The 24,308-nt window shown below is 39.3% G+C and overlaps 1 protein-coding gene across 1 annotated transcript in view; it reads left to right on the top strand.

Annotated features, from left to right (window-relative positions):
• Idh3a (isocitrate dehydrogenase [NAD] subunit alpha, mitochondrial) overlaps window positions 1-24,308 on the top strand; it is a 70,313-nt gene that overhangs the window by 14,006 nt on the left and 31,999 nt on the right. The window contains exons 3-4 of the mRNA XM_067136653.2: window positions 3,324-3,496; window positions 13,240-13,503. Coding sequence (XP_066992754.1) covers window positions 3,324-3,496; window positions 13,240-13,503 — 437 coding nt within the window. The remainder of the gene's footprint in view (window positions 1-3,323; window positions 3,497-13,239; window positions 13,504-24,308) is intronic.

The following is a 24,308-nucleotide window of genomic DNA, read 5'->3' as shown; positions in this document are numbered from 1 at the left end:
TCATTGTTTTATTTATTAGGGGCATGAGCAATCGGTGATAAGTGGTATTACTTTTGTGGTATGTTTGAAGTTACAGTTTTTGTGTACAAAGCCTCTTGGTTGGTGATATAGTGACAAGGAAAGCATTTTTGAGATAATTCATCTTCAGGACAAGGGCAAGATCCACTGTATTTACCAATCATTGAAGATGTCCTATCAGTGGTTGCCACAAGTTCTGAAATTAGCAAGTTATTGTTCTTGGGAAACTTCAATAAGTCACATAGCTAACAGCTTGCATTCTGGAAATAGTGAGTTCAAACCCCACTGTCGACAGCCCTGAATATGGTTTTCAGCGGTTTCCCATTTTCACACCAGACAAATGCTGGGGCTGTATCTTAATTAAGGCCACGGTTGCTTCCTTCCCACTCTTAGCTATTTCCTATCCCATTGTTACCAAAAGACCTATCTGTGTTGATGCAGCATAAGGCAAATTGTGAAAAAAGTATATATATTTTGTAATTTATTGAAAATAATACATTTAAGGCAACATGATGGCAATAATCAAGAAGGTTGTCTAAAATTGAAATCTAAACTTAATTTTTACATTTCTTCTGCAGCAAATAATATTGTTTTGGTAATAGTAACTTTATGCATTTTTACAACACAGTGTGTGGAGTTTTGCAGTTTATTGAGATATATACCATAAGAGTGATTTCTGTAATCTGTACAAGAAAGCATTTTACTGTGTTGTTGGTGCAAGCTTTGGGAAGTATTGCATGAAATGGGCATTCCTCCTCATCTTACTGCTTTGATAAAAAGCTTATATGAAAACAACACTGCTCAAGTCAAGCTGGACTGTGGCTTAACAGAGGCCTTCAGAGTGTCAGGAGTGGGACGAAGTCGCATTCTGTCCCCCCTCTGTTGTTCAACATATACGGGTAATACATCGTCCGAAGGTCTTTGGGCAGCTGGCATAGTGGAGTGTCCGTTCGAGGTAGGATGCTGCAGAATCTGCGTTTTGCTGATGATACTATTCTATTGGCAAGTAGTGAAGACAAATTTGCTAAATTGTTGCAGCAGGTAGAAAAAGAAAGAGTTAAGCTTGGATTGGAAGTGAATTGCAGCAAAACCAAGTTGATGGTTGTTTATAGAGGAAAGAAGCTCCAATTTATTGGACGTCTAGTAGGCTTAGATAGGCTAGCTGCCAGTGTTGCTCAGCAAGGAGCCAAGCAACTGCAAGAAAGAGATCAGAAGAAGATTTGCTCTTGGAAAAGTTGCTATGGATAAGCTCCGAACCATTTGGCATGCTTATAAGATTGCTAATTAATTTATTATTTAACCACCTATTCAATACATTTGGGTCTTAAAATAATAAATTCATTAGTAATCTTATAAGTATTGTAATTTTCAATACGGAACTATAATGATATTTATCACTTGCAACAATCTGGCATGACCGAGCAATCTGTAAAAACACAAAGAATGTCTGGTTTGTGTCTTAATATTTTCAATCTTCTTCTATGGCTGTGAATCATGAACGGTGAAGGCCAAGGACAAAAAGTGCATCAACGCATTGAAATGTGGTGCTGGCGGAAAATGCTACGGATACCTTGGACGGAGAAAAGATCTAAGTCCTCCATAATCAAAGAGCTTGGTATCCCAAATCGAATTTTCCACTCTTGTCAGGCGGAGAACCCTGCAGTTCCTTGGACGTGTATTAAGGAGAGAAAATAGCCTTGAAAAACTGGTTGTTCAAGGAAAAGTAAAAGGTATCAGACCGTGTGGAAGAGCTCCCAGAAGATGGATAGACCAGATCAAAGACGTAACTTGCACACCTCTTCAAATGACAATTCGGAAAGCAGAAGACCGTAGGCAATGGCAACTGCTGGTGGTCACCATCAAATAGTAAAAGTAAGCATGAGATCATGATACACAGACATGAGTTACATGCCTGAGAAGAACAGGGTCATCTCATTAATGCAAAATCACAGCTCAGGCGAGACTAAGGCCTTGGCCAACAAGTAGATTGCAAGCTAGAGGAACTGCCTGATCAATTCTAATGCCCTTTAAAAGTACTTGTCCCTAATTTCTCATCATGAAGAGGTTCCTCATGGAGCAGATCAGGTTTATCGGCACTCTAGTATTGGCTGTTTGGGAAGTTAGATACCCATATAAATGAAACCACGCTTTGTCTTGAGATGTTAATGAGATTGGGATCAATTTCTCCTTCATGCACTTTATTCAAAATCCATTCACAAAATCTAAACCTACTCACAGGATACCCAGTTTAAGTTCTTGCACTGCAGTACATTTACAGGATTTTAACTTATGTAACTTCATAGGCCTTTGTACAAAGCCATAAGAAATTTAGTTTGCTGAGAAAGATACATAAGAGATTTAATTGGGATTTTTTTATTCTCACTTCACTTTGCACACATATGTTGCTCTCACTGAAACATGAAACAAACTGCGTTGCGAGACAAAGCCAGAACCAGTAATTCCTGCAGGCTCCTCTTCCTCCCACGCAGCTGTCAGCTTGGTCACTCCCAGCTGCCATTCATTCATTCATTCATTCATTCATTCATTCATTCATTCATAAATAGAGAGTCATGTAACATATTTTTTGCTTTGATATTAATCTGAAACTAACATTCTTACAAGGATACAGGGCTCAAATTTCATCAAGCTGCAGCTAAAGAGAAATCATAGTGTGCCAAGCTGAGCGGCTCAGGTGGTTAAGGCGCTGACCTTCTGACGCCAGCTTGGCAGGCTTGTTCCCGGCTCAGTCTGGTGGTATTTGAAGGTGCTCAAATACGTCAGCCTTGTGTCCGTAGATTTACTGGCACTTAAAAAAGAACTCTTGTGGGACAAAATTCTGGCACCTTGGAGTCTCCAAAAATCGTCAAGAAGTAGTTAGTGGGACGTAAAAACAATATCATTTTTAAAAAATGAATTATAGTGTAGCCAAGATTCCATATCATTCAGTAAGAATGTCTGCATGTTTGACAAGTCTTATGAAATAATAATTGAATGGAGGACATAAATTTCAACTTGTCTTGATGTCTTCATTTCCTTGTTTATATATTAACTCTTTATTGTGTTCCCAACTATGAAATGGACTTCAGGTGATCCTTTGTTTTCTGATGTGATAACGTGCATTATACAGCCAATACAGCATATTATGTATACTAGGTGCTAACAGTATTTATTCACCATGCTCGCTTTAAGTTGCAAAATCTTTCCCATGCTAGTTCTTGGCATTGTTAAGAATCCTTTATTTTGTTTCTGAAAATATAGCCTTGTTTTGTACAACTGCATTTTGTTTTATTTTTGCTGTCTTTCAGGTTCCTATTGAGTGGGAGTCTGTGGATGTGACTCCAGTCAGATATCCTGATGGGAAATTTGGCATCCCCCAAGCAGCCATTGATTCTGTCAACAAGAACAAAGTGGGACTGAAAGGCCCATTGATGACCCCTGTGGGGAAAGGACACCGCTCTCTTAACCTGGCACTTAGAAAGTGAGATTTTCTTTATTCTTTTAAAATTTGCTTTACGTCGCATCGACACAGATAGGTCTTATAGCAATATTGGCATAGGAAAGGCCTAGGAGTGGGAAGGAAGTGGGTGTGGCCTTAATTAAGGTACAGCCCCAGCATTTGCCTGGTGTAAAATGGGAAACCACAGAAAACCATCTTTAGGGCTGCTGAGAGTGGGGTTCAAACCCACTCTCTCCTGGATCCAAGCTCACAGCTGCGCACCCCTAACCGCACGGCCAAGTCGCCCTGAAGATGGTTTTCCGTGGTTTCCCATTTTCACATCAGGCAAATTAAGGCCATGACCGCTTCCTTCCAACTCCTAGGTCTGTCCTATCTCATCGTCGCCGTAAGACCTATCTGTGTCGGTGCAACGTAAAAAGCCACATATTGAACATATTGAACTTACAATAAATACATCAGTCCATTTTGGCCTACAAACAGTATGTTAAAATGATGAGAACCGATCAAGCTGGCTGCACAGTTCAAGCCATATAGCTGTTAACTTGCCTTCGGGAGATGGTGGGTTCAAAGCCTGCCATCGGTAGACCTGATTATGGTTTGTTGGTGTTTCCCATTTTATCACTAGACAGGCGCTGGGACTGTACTTTAACAAAGGCCACAAACTACTAGCAAAAGAAAATGATGAGACATAATCAAACTACCTTTTCAAGAGGAAAATAAGATACTGTTGAAAAAAAATTCAGGGATTGTTAATTTACTGTATGCATGTGATGTACATCCAGCTATGTAAGCAGAATCTTTATATCCTTAATAGTGTTATTTATCCTGTCAGATAAATCTATTGACATACCATTAAATTCAATCAGTTACCACTAAATTCAGTCAGTTTTAATCTAAGTTGGGAAAATTATCTGAGATCAGACTGGGCTATTAATAATTGTTGTCCTCCTGGCAGTGTTTTCTCTTCTATGATCCCCCTGTGGGTGGAGGTATTAGATTAGCACCCTAGGTATCCGCTGCCTGTCATTTGAGGCAACTAAAAGGGGCAAGCTTGTTGCGGCTATGGAATTGTGAATTGGATCCCCTTTGGGTGGGGGGGTTTGAATACAGCCTCAGGTAAGCTCTGGCTGTCGTAGAAGGCAGCTGAAACAAAACATTGTTTATTTCCGTTGTACAAAAACAGTGTGCAAAACCTGAATGTGCCATTAGCTATTTCAGATGAGTATACTTTACTTTTCAGTATTTTAATGGTTTTTGAATAATTATAAATTTACTGCTTTTTCTAGCAATTGTGGTTGTTGAAAGTGAGCACCAGTAGATGGCTCTAATGTAATGTTCCAACTTTATTAGATAATGCTGGAAGGGTTCAATATATAGACAAGCTAACAAGCTAACTATATCAATGTTTTTCACTGAATGCCTTCCTGTCGTTTGTGAATGTAGATGCAGTTTTGTGGTTATAAGTAGAGTTGATTGTTACCTTTTAACGTAAAATATTCACATCCAGAAGTTGTAAATTGTTAGCAGACACATTTTGTTATGTTTGTGTACATTACATTGGATCTAAATAAGTGAAACATAAAATTGTGCCCGGCACAAAGTTCTGTGAGGCGTACCATGCTTATTTCAGTGTGTATGTTCAAGACCAACATGTGACGTGTGAAAGCTGCTGGTCTCTTTTAGAGGGTTGGCTACGTGGAGCAAGAAAATGTATGCCATTGCAATTCCCCAAATATGGCAAAAGCCTACAAATCTCACAACAACTGTTACTTTTGTATGGTGGAATGAGATCAAAGAGTTTGACCAGAGAAATTTCTTGAATCAGAGTTAAATCTAGTCCAGTAATTGATCTCATATTAACATTTATATAACAAAAATGTTAGAGATTATCATGAACTGAGATTGATTTTGTCTCTGATCTAAGATTAAACTGTTTATACAGTTGGTTCCTAGTATTTAGTTTAACAAACCAAGGTACCCTTAATAGTATGCAAACTATAAAACTTTGTTGTACACTGAGAATGGAAGAATATTACTGGTATTACTGTTCAGTTTTCCATTTATGTAATTCAAGTGCACTTAATCATTCAGTTTTGTAATTTTTAATGCATTGAAGTCGATTGTAACAAAATGGTCTTATAATGCTTTTTCATTTATCTCATCTTCTTCATCGCCAGATGCACTGTGAGTAGCTGTAACTAAAGGGACACTCTTATTCTAATAATTGGAGTGTTAGTAATTCAGTAGCACAACTGTCACCCCATAATCAGAATCGCTTTCAACGATAAAGCCACTCCCACTATCTAAAACATAAATATTCAGGCATTTCAGAACTATTCAGTCTTGAACTTGGCCAGTCATTATAATGAAAACATGGCACAAAAACATAGGAAAGGAACAATGAAAGTATATATAATTATGGTTCATAGAGAAAGAGCAACACACAAAATATGAGTGAAAAAAGAACTAAACTAAACCTGTAACAGAATCAAATTAACATAAAAGCCTAGCAAAGACAGATCCACACAGTGACAAGTTGTAAGCACCGTGACACATTCACGGTCAACAGATTTCATTTGTTGAAAATAAAAATATTTTCAAGTGGGTAAAATGCCAACTAATGTTTTAAGTTACCATCACGATTCTGTATTACCATCTAGTAGCCCTGCAAATGACCGAAACTGCTAGATATGACAGTCTGTATATGGATACTGTGAGAGATCACTATTGGTGCGCTGAGTGCAAGAGGGTTAAAATATTTGTATTTGTTTATGGTTTACAATATAACTTTAAATACTTGAATACTATATATTGAACTGCATAATAGAGGAAAGAGAACTCCTTTAAAGAATGCAGTGGACTGTCCACCCCCTGTGGGTCGGGGACACTGACGAAGAATACACCCATGGTATCCTCTGCCTGTTGTAAGAGTCCACTAAAAGGGGCAACCAAGGAATGATTGTATTAGAACCATGAAACTACTTGTGATTAGTACCATCACGCGGGGAACACCATGAGTCGCCTTTACTTGCTAGTAGTACCAATAATTTAGGTACACAATAGGTTTGTGATTAGTAGCAGCAGAGAGTGGTTCACTGTGGGTTTCCAGCACCCATGATTAGTACCATGAGAGAGTACAATTTCGTGACTTCCACGAGTTCGAAAGCCCACATTGTTCACTCAGATTGAATTTTATAACACTTTTAAATTGTCATTATATTTTGTCTCATTTCGTTCCATTAGGGGCCGATGACCTAGCTGTTAGGCCCCTTTAAACAACAAGCATCATCATTGTCATCATCACTTACAATGCTCATTTCTGAATGAATTTAGAGCAAAAAATGTTCTTCAAACCTGGCCTTATCCTCGGTTTACAGTTATACACTGCAAAAATTAGGCCTATGTTAACATTAGACACCAGAACTTAAGTATTCCTTGTTCCTTCTCTATTACCTCTCGTTATTACAACTGTTACTCTTCTCCACACTTACTGTATGTTCATTCCATATTCCTCTATCTCCCAATTCCATACAGTAACTTGTTCTTGTACTTCCATTTCATCTTCTCTCCATATTACTGTATGTTCAATATTCACTAATATTCGCTTTCTTTTTGCTTTTCATTTTTTGTTGTACACTTATGGATTTCATCCATGACTGTGATAAGGGGTAGAGACTTCTGAACATATCCCATATGGTTCTCGTCCCTTGCTTGGAGATTGCAGTGTAGAGTTTAATGTCAGCAATATCTCTTCCTCATTTGCAATCAGATATGCTGGCAAGCTCTTGCTACGAGTTAAGACAGGCAGATGCTGTCTGACGCATCTGCTTATCTTGTAGCAAAGATACAGTCCCATAAGTATTCCTTGAAATTATACAAATAATATGTCTTGAATATTTAGGTCGGATCACTATCACTCGTAACTATGGCTTCAACTAGCCGATCCACGAACCTATTACGCTGGCATAGCAGGGGGAGAGGTGATACTCCCACGTGGCGCGTCCCAGGTGGCGGATAGTGGGGTCCTAACCGGCTTACCGGCGGACTTGATTGAAATAAAATACCTCTCGCGGACCAACCACACTAACCCCTGCGGGTGTGGGATGCACATGTAGAATACACCCGTGGTATCCCCTGCCTGTCGTAAGAGGCGACTAGAAGGGACTCAAGGGGCTCTCATCTTGGGAGTGTGGATTGGCGACCACGGGGCCTTTAGCTGAGTCTTGGTATTGCTTCCACTTACGTGTGCCAGGCTCCTCACTTTCGTCTATCCTGTCCGACCTCCCTTGGTCAACTCTTGTTCTTTTCCAAAATCGACGGTATTAGAGCATTCGAGGCGTAGGGAGTCTTTCATTTTCACGCCCTTCGCTGCCCTTGCCTTTCTTCGTCCGTTACTTCATTTTTCGAAGTGACGGATCCCTTCTTTCTTGTTCTTTTTTCCCTCTCTCTACTCCCTGTGGGTGGGGGACGCAGACGAAAAATACACCCCCGGTATCCCCTGCCTGTCGTGAGAGGTGACTAAAAGGGGCAACCATGGGATGATTGTCTTAGAACCATGAAACTACTTTTGGTTAGTACCATCACACGGGGAATACCATGGGTCACCTTTACTTGGGAGTAGTACCACTATATTAGATACACAATAGGTTTGTGATAAAGCAGCAGTGTGTGTGGACTGTGGGGTTTCCGGTACCCGTGAGTTGTACCACTATATGAGCGAAACTGTGGGTCTGTGTTGCCTGTGATTAGTACCCACTATGTGAGGAACACCAAGAGAATACCGGCGCCCGCCCGTGATTAGTACACCTAGGTGAGGAACCTCATCGGTTTGCATTGGCTATGAGTGGTGCCATTGTGTGAGAAACACCATAGGTCTGCGTTACCTGTACGATGTACAATACTTGTGAGTAGTGCCATAATGTTTGGAACACCGAGAGTTTATGCTACCTGTGATTAGTACTGCAACTTGAGAAATACCATGGTTCTCCTGTACTAGCGAAAAGTGCCATTATGGGGGATCGGTGACATAGATATTGACCCATTTAGACAAGCATCATCGATTCAGGATTGGGCTTTGGAAGCAGTCCCTTGGTCAGGAATATTGTTTCTGGCAATGTGAGGCATTGCGCATCTTATCCACTGATTGTTTTAAATTCACATTCATCAGTTCAATCCTCATCACCACGTTTTGAATTCTGGTCATTGGATGAATTTTGTACTTTTAAATTTTAATCGCATTTCGTCTCATTTTGTACCATAGGGGCCGATGACCTAGATGTTAGGCCCCTCTAAACAACAAGCATCATCATAATCATCAACTAGCCGATATGAGACAAGCAGTTCGTGACATTTAGTGGGTGTTAGTGGCACTGAAATTACGACAAACTTTGTTGAAGATTTACTAGACAATGACAGTGATATTGATTTCAGCTTTGGTGCTAGAGATTTAGAAAACTATATTGGAGAAGCTGTTAGTTCAAGTGATGAAAGCAAAACAGATGAATATGTTCCTGTAAGGTCAAGGGAAGAGTCGGATATTCTAATCAGAAAATGGGGGGAGGGGGGTATAGATTTAGTAGATAAGTGACAAATGTACAGTAGAACCTCGATAATTCAAAATCGGTTAATTCAAAATCCCGCCTAATTCGAAGAAGCTCTCGTTCCCGGAAACATGAGATACAGTTTTGTATGTTATTTCAATTGTTTAATTCGAAATACGGATAATCCGTAATTGGAAGTACAAGGTCGGCCCCATTACCGAAATTCAGACTTTTAGTTTGAAACTAACTGCCTTTACATTTTAAAACAATACTATGTTACAGAGTAATTTCAACTCGAAATTTATCCGCTCCGCGTCATAATAGAACGCGTGTTCCGGAACGTGGAGGGGTAGCTTTCCGCACTTACACTCACTTCAGTGGGTCTACAGTGCGCTTCATGATTGCTGAGTTGAATAAAATCAGAATTCTTTTGTATTCAACCTTTTAAGGAACGCCGTAATATCACGCAACAGGCAGTGTGCGGGAAAACAGAATCCGCGAACACTGGCGATGCCGACAGTTGACGAAAAAGCATAGCTCAGATAAATTCGTAGGCACCGAACAATATTGTCATTGCCGGTGAAACTGCATTGCTTTATTTTAATGCGAGCCCAAACGGTCTTATGGTTTTAAAGGAGAAATTGCCAGCCGGGAAATCGTACATGTGTGAGGGATGGGGGTCATATTAGTGCGTTGCAATGCACATGGAAGCGAAATACTTTATCCCCTGGTCATAGGAAAGTTCAATAAGTCACAATGTTTTAAGGGCGTCGGGCACTTTCCATGCCAGTACAAAGCACTACAATAAAAATGCAAACAGTACAGAAATCCAAAAAATAATGCATTTGCACTGAGGAACCGGCATAATTTATCCTAGTCTTTGAATTGTGCGATTTTTTTTCTTTCGTTGCGTGAGGTTATGTTTGTCAGTGATTTATCCAAGTGCATTATTTGAACATTGTAAATGCACCTTGTTGGATGAAAATGAAAACCTACAACCTGATTTCCAGTCTTAAACCGGGTCAGGGATGTGATGGATGAATCATATATAGGCTATTAGTACGATCGGGTCGCCACTCCCAAAGTGATTTATTAATGACCGATAGATGCCATGAAATGAGAATGGAGAGTGTTGCTGGAATGAAAGATGACAGGGAAAACCGGAGTACCCGGAGAAAAACCTGTCCCGCCTCCGCTTTGTCCAGCACAAATCTCACATGGAGTGACCGGGATTTGAACCACGGTATCCAGCGGTGAGAGGTCGACGCGCTGCCGCCTGAGCCACGGAGGGTCCACCTTCTTGGATACACTTCGGAAATAGTTTTTTCCATAGCATTTGAAAGGTTTAAACTGTGAATCGAGGTGATTGCATGTATTAATGGGTCTTAGAATACTTTGTGACGCGGCAAGTGTTTACATTTCTGAAGTACTAGAGGAGTGCCATGGCGGGAAATCATACAAGGATTCAATTTTAAGGGCATCGGGTACTTTCTGTGTAAATACAAGGCATCTAAAATGCATACAGTATAGTAATCCAATTAATAAAGCACTTGCACATGGGAGCCAGGATAGATTTCTCCTCGTCTTAGAATCGTGCTTTTTTTTTTTTTTTTTTTTTTTTCGTTGCGTGAGGTTATGTTTACAAGTGAGATATCCCGGTGCATTATTTGAATACTGTAAATGCACCTTCTTGGATACATTTTGGAAATAGTTCTTTTGTCATGGCATTTGAAAGGTATAAACTGTGAATCAAGGTTAACTGCATGCAGTAACGTGCCTTAGAATATTTTGTAACGCGGCAAGGGTTGGTACTTCTGAATTGCGAATTGGCGGTTAATTCGAAGTCTGATTTTTTAGTCCCAACGACTTCGAATTAACGAGGTTTTACTGTATATCCATTTATGAGGAAAGTTGTAAAATGGTATAAGAAATTCTTCCTTCACATCTGGATATCACTATGTATTTACAACAACCTGGTCATTTGAAGAGCCCTAAACATGTGGAAGAGATTGACAAGTCTCGATTTCCATCTCACGGTAGCGCGTGGCCTGACAGAACAGCACTGTGTGCAATGTCCCAACCACACAGATAAAAATAATAAAAGCAATAGGATTCTAATACAAGAAATGTAAGAACAGATACCCCTTTACCATTGGCTATTTAAGTTTCCCGCTGGCACTAGCATTTAATTTTCTTGCCCCATTTCCACTATCCGAGTTTAACTCGTTTTTATCCTTCATACTAGAGGCCCACATTGGATCGAGAAACTTTGCTTTTAACATCTTCAAAACACAGTTCAGGTTACAAGATCCATTTGCTCCAGTATAATACGACATAACCCCGTATTTTATGAAGATGGTTTTCATATATATTATCTATTGACTTAGTGTCATTTTTATGCTCACTGAGGAACACCAACCACTCTTTTAACCTATTACCGCATTGCACTCAGCATACAGTTCTCTGCATATGTCGTGGCTACCAATGCTGCAGAAAGCACCCAAATCCATAAATTTGAAGTGTGTCGAAGACTTGGAACTTGTTTTTCTGCGAGGCTCCTCAGCTTCAGTTTTTTATTTGTGACTAACAAGTTGTCAAACTTATACAGATTACATATTCAAACCTGGACATTTAGCATTAATATGCTTTGCATTTTAACTTGTTATGGACAGTTTTAATTATGAGGGTCGATTTTGTGTATTTAACTTTAATATTTATCTTTGTATAACGACCCCAATTGGCTGATGATGACGTGATGACGTCCGTGGATGTTGAAACTGGTACCATAAATAAATGAGGTGGTAATTTTAACCAATAACACATCATGTATTGAAAAGGTGGATCTTGTACAATCTAATTCATTGCCTTGGCGCTAGCATATCGCCTAATAGGCCTTGTGATTTCACTCTGCACATTTAATAGGAAAACGGTTTGTATCTACGGTCATTTTTATGATATTTTTATGAAATTAAAACCACAGTGACTGTGAATCATCTACTTACTTGGAATGTTACAGACTTATTACCTTTTAGTTTTATATCAGAAGTTTATTTTTTCTTTTTATGTTAGTTGCAAGAAAATGCGAAGAGCAGTTAAAATTTTGTGTTCAGACTGTACAATCTACACGGCCAGACATTTCCGCTTGCCTTATGAATAGACCGATACAGAGTTTATTTAGTGTCCACTAGAATGCAGCAGTTATCAGGAACTTCAAATTGAAACAATGAAAAGGGTAGTTTCTCCTTGCCGTGACTTCTACCGAAGCATTCAATGAGCCGGATGCGGAGCGTGCCAAATATTTCGCACTGTCAGCTGTGTTACTGTACAAACATGTCCTTGCGGCAGCTCAGTGATGGTGATATCTTGGATATTTTATTGGGAGAAGAGGGTTCACAAATAGATGACTGATGATTCGTCTCTTTACGAACCAGATGGCATATCAATTGATAGTTCGGGCAAGATTTTTATTTGTTATGTCATTTTTGAAAGCAAGATTTTAGCTGCATTCTTTTACTCCAAATACAAACGATAGAAATACTTCACCTCTCCAGAAATTTAGGCCTATTTTTTCGTTTAGATGAAGAGACGTAGGCTGATGATTCACCTGTACCACAAAAAGAAAGCAGAAGGGGTGCAGGGAGTGCAAGGTTGGACTGTGCATAGCCGAACGAACATCAGTCTCTCTTATTCTAATCATTGGAGTGTTAGTAATTCAATTGAAATGAGGTATCATATTCTGAAATACAACCACCCTCTTTGATACTCTTGGTTGCTCAATTATGAGCTGTTGATATTTGTATAAAGCATTTAATGAATTCACTAAATATTTTAATCTTTAGAATACTTTCCAGTTTAAAAAATTCTGAAACTTATTCTTCTTTTTTACTTTTGCTTCCCTTCAATAAAAACCTCTCTGTGTTGGTGCAACTTTAAACTGTAGCTTTTACTCATCAAACTAAAGGAAAAGTCTTGCTTCACAATCAGTCTTGGCCAGAACTAATGGACAGCCCCTCTTACCACAGATAACAGTCAAAAGAACAGGTTGTTGTGCAGTCGACTTCAAAATTGGTGTATAACTCTGTAAATATTGAGAATAGGAATTATTGTGATATTCTTTTTCTCAAAATATCTGCAGAAATAAGCTACTTTTGTGGTGATAATTCCTCGTCAATCAACAACTTTAAAACCATTTGTATTGAGTTATAATTTCTGTTTCTGTTACAGGGAATTCAACTTGTATGCCAATGTTCGCCCCTGTCGTTCATTAGAGGGTTATGAGACCCTTTATGATAATGTGGATGTAGTAACTATCAGAGAAAATACTGAAGGTGAATATTCCGGTATTGAACATGAAATTGTTGAAGGTGTGGTTCAGAGTATCAAATTGATCACAGAGGAGGCCTCGCGGAGAGTTGCAGAGTTTGCCTTCCAGTATACCAAGGATAATGGGCGTCATAAGGTGACAGCAGTTCATAAAGCCAACATTATGTAAGTTCTTAATAATTTTATTTTGAAGTTTGTCAGTGGCAGGTTTCCTCTTCTATACAGTCTGCAAAATAACTCCTCTCACAAAAAATAAATTCCATAATTAATCCATATTGTCAACTCAGCAAGATAGGTGGTCTTAATAATTGAGTGTCTCCACCTTTACACTACTGTACAGTATTATTCCTTTCTATTTTATTTTAAAAAGGGACATTTTTCGTTTCTTCCTTTTGAGACATCTTCAGCCAAAAAATATTTTAATACAATAAAACCTCGATGCATCGTTCCCGGAACTGTCATTTTCCCGTATTCATCGGTCAATTTATTCAGTCCCAAAAACGTTCCATATAAAGTGGAACCTCAATTCTCCGTTTTAGGAGGGACCACAAAAAAACCATACAACACGCGAAAACGGAAAATCCGGGAACGAATGAACAATCAACAATTTGGCTAAACATCGCAAAAATGAAATATGTATACTTATAATCTTATAAACGCCCCTAAACCAAACCAAACTACAGCCCCAGTGGGCCTTCCGCCTACCAAGCGAACCCCCTCGGTCCGAAGGCTTGCAGAATACGAGATGACACATGGTCGGTGTGACGAATCCTCTCGGCCGTTATTCCTGGCTCTCTAGACTAGGGTCGCCATATCACCATTAAATAGCTCCTCAATGAAAGGTAATCGTAGAATGACTGAACCTGGAACCAGCTCTCATATCCGGGTAAAAATGCCTGACCTGGCCAGTAATCGAACTAGGGCCCTCCGGGTGAGAAGGCAGGCAAGTTAGACCGCGGGGCTGGCTTCAAACGTTAATTACCGGTACGCGACTTAAAAATCTCGAAACTTCACGTTCAGTTTCGCCGGGGAAACTTCGTCAGTTTCCTCTGACAACTTCGTCATAACGCAAAGCCAAACAACAATCGACCACAAGTAGTTTTTCATTATCTAATCTAATAAAATAAAGCACATTAGATACAAAAGCGTCCAACATGATGGCAAAATCTCTTTTTATCATCCATTGTAATTTGGCCACTGGTATACTGTTCCTAGTCAGTTTATGGAAATCTTGTACCACGTAAATTAGGTCTATACATCGACTTAAGGTTATGTCTCGTCTTTGGTCTCTTCCTGGTTATGTTGAACTCGAGAATGTGGTTTCGAAAGTATCAATCCTCAAGTTCTCAAATGCATTATATTTAGTTCTGCCCGTCACTAATCACAATCAAATTGGAAAGAGAAAAAATATAATTAACACTTCCGAAATTATGATTATTCGCAACCTTGAGCTCAGCTGGAAAGCGCGCTCACTGTACAATTCGGTACGAGTGCGAAATAATACAAAATTTTTAAATCTAACGTGCGCAAATAAAACGACTGCGGCTTTTAGCATTTTAACACAAAAACTTGAAATTCCCAGTCTTATATTAGAATGAAAACAGTAATAGGCAATCCCAAAACCTCCCATGGCTTTATGTATGTAAGGTGCAACATCTCTTCTGGTCTCGATAACATAATTGTATACGATAATATTAAAATACTAAATTTGTGTTACTTAAGAAGTAGTAGTTTCGATTCCTGCCTGAAAGCCCAGTGACTACAGTGCCCTGATGCAAATGCCGAAAAACCTGTTCAGCGACACACTCAAAAAAAGTAAAAAAATAAACATCTAACCCTGGACATATGTAGACGTTTTGCAAGTACGAACATTTGACAAAACTTGTTCCGTCTTCAAATAGAGCTGTCGAAATGCGCTCTGTCTCCTTCGAATTGCTGTGGGCACACTCTGCTTTATGATTTCCGAGGATTCTCCAAACAATCCGGCAAGCAAGACGTGCGTGTAGCGCCTGAGTGAAAGTAACAGTTTTATAGTAATCAAGAATATTCTCCTGATGGATCGTCGTATTGTAGAGACGTGTGGAATGTGTATTGCCGGCAAACTTTCAACGAGTTCCCTTTGATATTATGATGCCAATTTTAAGTTAATGGTTATTAAACCCGCTGAAATAAAGCATAATTGTACGGCCACAAAAAAATACGGCATAACTGAAGCCAATGCTCGGCGTCTACAAATAGTCCAAAATGCGTACTGTATAAGAAAGACATTTATATGATTTTACAAATCACCTTTTAAGCCTGATTAAAATTTTTTGAAGGAAAAGGTGGGGGTCGTCTTGGATTTGGAGAAATGCGGTAATATATATTATTCAGAATGAAATTAAACACACGCTTTCACGTAGTATTGGATTTCGAAAAACACACAAGTAAGCCGTAGTGTGGATATTATCCGTGGAAACGCAAGTTTTGAACAAACTTATTGCTATTTCATACTGATTTTTAATGTATATGGGGGTTTTCCCGACTTTTACAAAAAATCTGATATAACGACAATCCGCTATGGCGAGTAAATTTTTCGCCGTTATGAATTCTCGTTATAACGGACTTCTACTGTATCACTGTGCATCTCTGATGCACTCAACTTTGTCATTCACATAATCCATATGCATTCCTCCATCTAAAGCATTCATGTGCAGTGGAAGTCCGCTATAACGAGTACAGCATATAATGAGAACCTCGGTATAACGGCAATTTTTTGCTGTCCCTTCAAAATTCCTATATTAAACTATGTATTATCATTCGGTTACAGCGAGAGCCCTATCACTGACGCGTCCGTTATTACGAGTAATTAAGCGTGCGCTATTTTTTCTGTTGTCGGTATTTATGCACTCCAGTGATTATGTTGCATGCGATTAATTACCTTCAGTATCGTTCCCTCGCTATTTCCACTAGCGAGTTCTCTCGTCGACATTCGAAGGCGATGTCGGAGTCGATTAGTAATACCCATCGACTGCTGTTCCGTAATGAAAATTTGAAATGTAAGAGGACATATTTCGTAATAAATGTCCGATAACAGTTGTTAACTCGTTAAAAATAAAGGCTGGCTAAACGATCGCTGAATTTTAATGCAAAATAATGCACTTGAGTAAGAATGGGATAAACCTCGAGATACAGCAGAGTGCATAATTGATTTCAGAGGTTAGTTTATATTTTCTCGCAGCTGGTGAAATTACAGAAAGGCTATTATCGTGTAAATTCATAGTGACAAGATTATCATTTCTCTACTGGCGCTTGAGCGTGTTTTCATCATACGTATAGTACGGTTAAGTTAGGATAGGTGACGCTGTTTGAATAAGAAAACTAGAACATTTGCCTCAAAATGTGATCGATCATCTTCGGTACGGTACCGGTATAGTTTTCTCACTATGTGCATTTGCAAGCTCTCTCATAGACATTCAAAGGCGATGTTGGAGTCTATTAGTAATACCCGTCAACTGCTGTTCTCTAAAGAAAATTCGAAATGGAAAAGGATAACACGTTTTCGTAATAAATATGTGAATAACGTACCCGATAACAGTTGTCAACTCGTTAAAAAGAAAGGCTGAAGTAAACGATAGCTTAATTTTAATGCTATATAATGAAATTAAGTAAGAATGTGATACACCTCAAGATACGGCAGAGTACATCACTGATTTCAGAGGATAGTTCATATTTTCTCGCATCTAGTTAAATTTCGGAAGGCTATTCACATGTACATATTTAGCGAGGAAGTTATCATTACTACATGCGTTTCAAATATGTTTTCATAATACATATACGGTTAGGTTAGGTGGCGCCGTTTAAAAAAGAAAACTGAAATGGTTGCCACAGAAGTCTCTGGAGTGATGCCGTATTTCTCTGAATCCAAAACGACTGGGTTTTTTTCCCCTCAGAATCTCATGCGAAAAATCAATGGTTGTCTTGCATTCGCGGCCTAACAGTAACGAATGCCACTGGCAACTACCACGGTAACCACGCTGCTTCTTTTCACCCCCGCACGTGCACACACAAAACTCATTGACAATAAACGACCGCCTCTTTATTATACATCGCTAGCTGCGACATCCGGTTGTGCAGTGCCTGTGAGTAACGTCACTGTATATTGGGAAATAGTGAAGAGAGAATGGCGTTCTATTAGCCTCTACAAAAACGTTTCTCGAATCTGCAGAATGACATAAAAACATGCGAGCCTTCGAATTTTCAGAAAGGCCATGGCTACTCAGTGGCAGAGTTATAACGCATCTACTGTACCAATATAAATGGTCCGTTATTGGACATTATAAATTTTCCAGCTAACTCATTCTTGGTTGCCAGCGTTTCGCCCTCGTGTGCTGGGGTGGGCTCATCAGTTGGTACCTAGCACACCTACCAATACGCTGGCTAGTGCATACCGTGGAGGCCACTCATTCAGGACAAATATTTCAGATTCCCTATGGGAATCAACATCTATATCATCTACTGTACCTGACGCTTAGTAAAATTAAGTTTTATACACAGCAGGAACATTTTTGTGATGGATAGTCATATTGTAAAGATACGTGGAACAGGTATTGGCGGCAAATTATCAACGGGTTCTCGTCGTTATTATGGTGCCAATTTTAAGTTAACACTCGGAAATGTAAAATAATTGTGCAGCCGCAAGAAAATACGACATAGGCCTAACTAAAGCCAATATTTGACGTTAGCGTGAAGACAAAGACACCGGTAGCTAAAAAAAATGCGTAAGTTACTGTACAAAGAAATGCATTCAGTGGTCTGCAACAAGGATGCTTTAAAGAAGTCAAAGATGAAATTGTGAGGCATGTGCACGAAAATCTGAAGGGCAGAATGGCCATATCATGGCGCAGTAAACTCGTTCATTGACCTTCAACGTCCGCGATTAGGCCTATACATCACGCGCCGCTGAAGTTGGCAGAACCCGGCAAGCGAGACGTGCGTCTAGTGTTAGCCGGTTATATCTGACGCTGAGTAAAAGTAACAGTTTTATAGACAGCAAGAATATTTTCCTGATGAATCGTCGTATTGTAGAGATGCATGGAATACTGTAGGTATTGCCGGCAAATTTTCAACGGGGTCTCTTCGGTATTATGATGCCAATTTTAAGTTAGTGGTCATTAAAACCACGGAAATTAATAATTGTACAGCCGCAAAAAAAAGGCATAACTAAAGCCAATGTTCGGCGTCTAAATATGCGTACTGTACAACAGTCATTCATATGATTTTTACAAAAAACTTTTTAAGCGATTTAAATGTTTTGAAGGAAAAAGTGGGGTTTGTCTTGAATTCGGAGAAATACAGTACTATAATTTTTTTCAGAATGAAATTAAACATGCTTCCACGAAAAATAACAAACAGGTACTCCATAGCATGGATATCATCTGCGGAAACTCAAGTTTTGAACAAACTGATTGCCGTTTCATACCAATTTTTAATGTGTGTGGGATTTTTTCCGACTTTCATACAAAAATCGGGTACAACGACAATCCGCTATGGCGAGTAAATTTTTCGCTGTTATGATTTCTCGCTATAACGGACTTCTGCTGTATTTCCTTCACGACATTTAGGATCATCCTTGGCGTGCCATAATTTCCCAGTAATTCACACTGTACAGATCTGTTTATTGAATCAAATGCTGCTTTAGAAGTCAATGAATGAATGAATGTCAAATGGACTGTAATCTGCCGTTCAGTATTTTGTTCAAGAATAGTTCTTTGTACATTCCTATGATCTACCAGCTACAAAAACCACCCTGTCCTTTCTGGAGGTGCCATTCACTACAGTACTTTACACTACTTAACACTATTTAAGATTATTCAGAGAAGAAAATTACTTGGGATGTTCTGAAAAGTAATTTATTTCCAGTTTCTACTTTCTGTAATATCACCTATTTTTTTAATTTAGGAAACTTGACAGTGAAGTCTTCCTCCCATGCTGATGACAATTTGTCCTCTTTCCACATCTTTCCCCTCGAACCTATTATACTGGCGTAGCAGGGGTAGAGGTGATACTCCCACGTGGCGCGTCCCAGGTAGCGGATAGACTGGTCCTAACCGGCTTGCCGGCGGACTTGAGTGAAATAAAATAGCTTTCATGGGCCAAACACACAACCCCCTGTGGGTGGGGGATGCAGACGAAGAATACACCCGTGGTATCCCCTGCCTGTCGTAAGAGGCGACTAAACGGGGTGACGAAGGGATGATCGAATTAGAACCATGAGGCTACTTGTAATTAGTATCATCACACAGGGAACACCCTGGCTCGCTTTTACTTGCGCATAGTACCTCTATGTTAGGTACATAATAGGTTTGTGATTAGTAGCGACAGTGTGTGCTTCCGGCTGGGTTTTACAGTACCTGTGATTAGTACCATTATATGAGTGACACCATGGTTCTGCCTTGCCTATGATTAATACCCACTATCACTATGTGAGGAACACCACGGGATAGTACGAGTCCCTGCAATTAGTACACTTACGTGAGAAACACCTGAGGTTTGCGTTGCCTGTAAATGGCGCCGCAATGTGAGAAACACCACAGGTCTGTGTTACATGTGCACATTACATTACCTGTGAGTAGTACCATAATGGGTCGAATACCGCAAGTCTAGCTACTTTTGATTAGTACCGCAACATGACAAATACCATGGTTCTACTTTCCTAGCGATAAGTACCATTATGAAGGGCCGATGACCTGGAATTTAGACCCCTTTAGACTACGAGCATAATCGATTTAGTATTGTGCTTTAGAAGCAGTCCCTTGGTCAGTAATACTATTGTTTAACGCTAGTTTCTGGGAACGTGGGGCATTGCGGGTTGGATCCACTGATTGTTTTAAATTCATATCCATCCATACTTTCTTCGTCCTCACGTTTTGAATTCTGGTCAGCGGAGGATTTTGGAGTTTTAAATTGTCATTACATTTTGTCTCATTTCATACCATTAGGAGCCAGTGGGCTAGATGTTAGGCCCCTTTAAACAACAAGCATCATCATCATCATATCTTTCTCAGCTGTGGCAGTAGCAGATTGATAATAATGTTATTTGCTTTACGTCCCACTAACTACTTTTTTAAGGTCTCCTGAGACGCCAAGGTGCCGGAATTTAGTCCCACGGGAGTTCTTTTACGTGCCAGTAAATCTACTGACACGGGGCTGTCGCATTTGAGCACCTTCAAATACCACCGTACTGAGCCAGGATCGAACCTGCCAAGTTGGGGTTAGAAGGCCAGCGCCTTAACCGTCTGAGCCACTCAGCCCGGTAGTAATCGTAATCTTTATTTTTCTACCAGATCTACAGCAATGAAGCCTTATTGATCCTTTACGGAAGAAAAATAATAATGCCTAGCCTAGTCTGCTTAAGTTGCTGTACACATATCATAAAGCTCGTATAGTAAAAAATAACTAACACCACACAAAGAAAGAAAAGAAAAAAAAACAAAGTTACTCGAAATGATAATAATCAATTGTCAATAAGTCACTGTTGTCTTTTCATATATAAACCAAACCTCAAAAAATCTCAATATTGCTGTTAAGAACAGGGATAAAACGAAAACTGATAGTATTGAAAATAATAATAATCAAATGTCAATGCATCACTGATGTCTTTTCAGATATCAACAATCTCAATATTGCTATTAAGAAAAAGGGATAAAAACGAAAACTAATATAACTACTACCATAAGGTAATTCCATCTATTTGACAATATGGCAATACTAGTAATGGGAAACTAAAACTGGCAACATATAACTGGGCAGAGTACATTGCTGTGTCGAGCCTGGTAGTAGCAGATTGATAGTGGTGGTTTGAGCTGTTGTTTACATAAGAGAGAGAGGTACTATATCACAAACGTTGTCAGGAACACACAGTCAATAAATGGTTACAACATTGTTTACATTCATAGGATATAAACTTGTGATTGTTTACATTGACAAGGTGTACATTCAGCATTCACGTATTGACCAAGCAAACTCACCAGGGTGTGAAACCTTACATCATAATAAGTATAATTACGGAGGTAATCCTAAAAATAAGGTCTCCTATTTTTTTTATAAAAGCATAGACCTATTTATTTCTACAATTGTTTACATCATTTTACAGCTTTAACATTTATCTATTTTTCTACATAATCACCATTTCAGTCAGTGGATTTTTGTAGATTCTGTGACAGTTTTTGTATGCCTATGTCATACCAGCTCGCCACCATGTTGTTCAGGAAGTTGTGAGCGGCGCTTCGGGAAACTTCAGGAACCAAAGTGCAGAGATCATCCAAGGTGATCCGCCATCTTCACGCATGATTTACTCAACCTTCACGACTGTCTCGACGAAAATTCACAGTCTGCCGCTCCTTTGTTCGTTCATGAATTTCAGTCCGACCGGCTGCAAACTCTCTACACCACTTGCGAACATTTTTGACACATCTCTGTCAATTGGCGATGGATTTCAATCGGTTCAGTACCTATTGCTTTCAGAAACCGAATAACTGCACGCACTTTGAACTTGGCAGTAACATCCAGCGGGAGCTCCATTCTCAACGGCTGCCAAGCCAAGAATGAGTGCCTCAGCGTGGCGTGTGCATGTTTAGATGTAAGCACGGGATATACTCTTCACAATATTTTGACTAACCGCCACACAAACAGAGTTCTGTATTTATTACAAAAATAGGAGACCTTATTTTTGGGATTACCCTCGTAAGATGGGAATCTAAACACTACAGCCACATTTGTCACCTTGGTTAAATTGGACACCTGAACATTTTAGTGGTCATCTATATATACAGGGTGGCCCACTTAAAACTTTCACCGCATATATATAACAAGAGATATTAATAAATGACTTTTATGGGTATGAAGGCAAGGAAAGGGGCTAATTAAAATAAATACTATGAGCCAGTCAGAAACGTAAGAAAATGATCTTCAACATAAACTTATATTTTTTAATGGACTTGCTGTATTATTTCTTGTGCAATCGTTAACATGAAAAATTGCGTAAGGAATGGTGTTTCTTTCATCACAATAGGCCAATCACATCCTGAGGTATTGCAACGTGAAATAAACTAAACGTGCAACAGTTGCACACCCTGATATTACAGCGCAAACCTCGCAATCCTCTTAATCACAATGTGATTGACGTACTATGATGCGACAGGCACTGTACTTAATGTTATTTGATACCAATTACTTACTTTTCTTACGTTTTTGACTGGCTCGTAGTATTTACTTCAGTTAGCCCCTTTCTTGCCTTCATGCCCGTGAAAGTCATTTTTCAGTATACGGTATCTTGTTGTTCCAGATATATTGGCGGTGAAAGTTTTAAGAGGGCCACCTTGTATATAAAAGCCAAATACCACTCACTGATCACGAGATCTTCAGATCCAAAAGACCTAGAAAGCTGAAATAGGAACATAGGGTAATATAGACGAAAATTGAATTTGTCGTAAAAGGACGAGACAAAGCTCATGATAAGTCTTAGGGCGCTAGGAATAAATTAATTATTTTAATCATGTTGACATTGATGCTTTCACGGCCCGTACTTATAGATATGATATAGGCTTTTGGGCTTATGTTGTGTCAAGAAAATAAGGTGAAATTCTGTACGTTTTGCAGAGAACTATGCTCTGCGTCATCAGAAGAAAATCTCAACTGTTCTCGAGAAAGACTTCTAAAACAGTGAGCTTTGAATTTAGACTTTACCCAATATAAGTGGAAATGGTACGTTCACTCGTCACCAGATGGCTCCTCGGATGCGGTACAGCGCTAGCGTTCGAAGCGGAAGCTGACGGAACTATCAGAATCAGTCTGAGAGGGTCACATAACATAAATAATTTCACCTTATTTTCTTGACACGGCATAAGCCCAAAAGCTTATATCATGTCAATAAATTTAAAATGTTATTCTTGTGTGTCTAAAACTGCATGCCTGCTTAAGGTCATGATTAATTCACTCATCTTTTACTTTAATTGAATTAACCAATTTCGAATTATCGAGGTTCTACTGTAATAAAGAAACATGAACTACGGCAAAACACTGGAAAGAAGAGGAAAAGAGATGAGAATTTCAATGATGAATCAGGTGTTTATGATAACAGTGCTCATCAGAGTTACAAGTAATCAGCTTCATGGTCCATATCAAAATTTCTGATCAAAAGTATTCTATAATAAATAAGACTTTCCACCTGTTTGAATTATCCTATTATATGCTTAGTACATATTTTGTTCCTTAAGCTCCTTTCACACGGTCCACTTGCTTTCCACGCCACTCCACTCCACTTCTCAGACACTTGCCGTCCACTTCCGTCAACTTACCGGCAACTTCTCGTCCCCACCTCATATTTCCGTCTCGGTTTGAATCTGGTCCATGGACGCGCACATTATCCTTGGGATTTTTATTCTTCCGAAAAGAAGGTTGAGGTGAAAGAACAGTACTAAGGTTCATTGGGTCCATCCATTGAATTCATATCGCCTAGAACGAGGAACTCATCGTTCTTCTAGATGAACGTACCAATGATCTAAAAATGTTCCTTAATTACTTTCGTATGAGTGGAAATTTGTTTGAATTGTTGTCAATCCTTGAAGCAAGTTTACAGCGTCAGGGCACGAACATGAGAAAATGTATTCCGCTGATATTTTGAAACAAAAACTTCAAACTTGTGACGCACACAATGTTGACCGTTTGAACGACTGATTTAGTGAGCTACCAGTATGGCCTTGCTACCTACACCTACCTTCTGTAAATAAGACTGGTAGTTCTCACGAATAAGATTTTTTTTTTTTACAAGTTGCTGTACGTCGCACCGACACAGATAGGTCTTATGGCCACGATGGGACAGGAAAGGGCTAGGAGTGGGAAGGAAGCGGCCGTGGCCTTAATTAAGGTACAGTCCCAGCATTTGCCTGGTTTGAAAATGGGAAACCACGGAAAACCATCTTCAGGGCTGC

The sequence above is a fragment of the Anabrus simplex genome, chromosome 1, assembly GCF_040414725.1.
Source record: "Anabrus simplex isolate iqAnaSimp1 chromosome 1, ASM4041472v1, whole genome shotgun sequence".
In the NCBI taxonomy this organism is placed as follows: Eukaryota; Metazoa; Arthropoda; class Insecta; order Orthoptera; family Tettigoniidae; genus Anabrus; species Anabrus simplex.
Note: the sequence above shows the minus strand (reverse complement) of the source record. Positions and strands in the feature narration are given on the sequence as shown.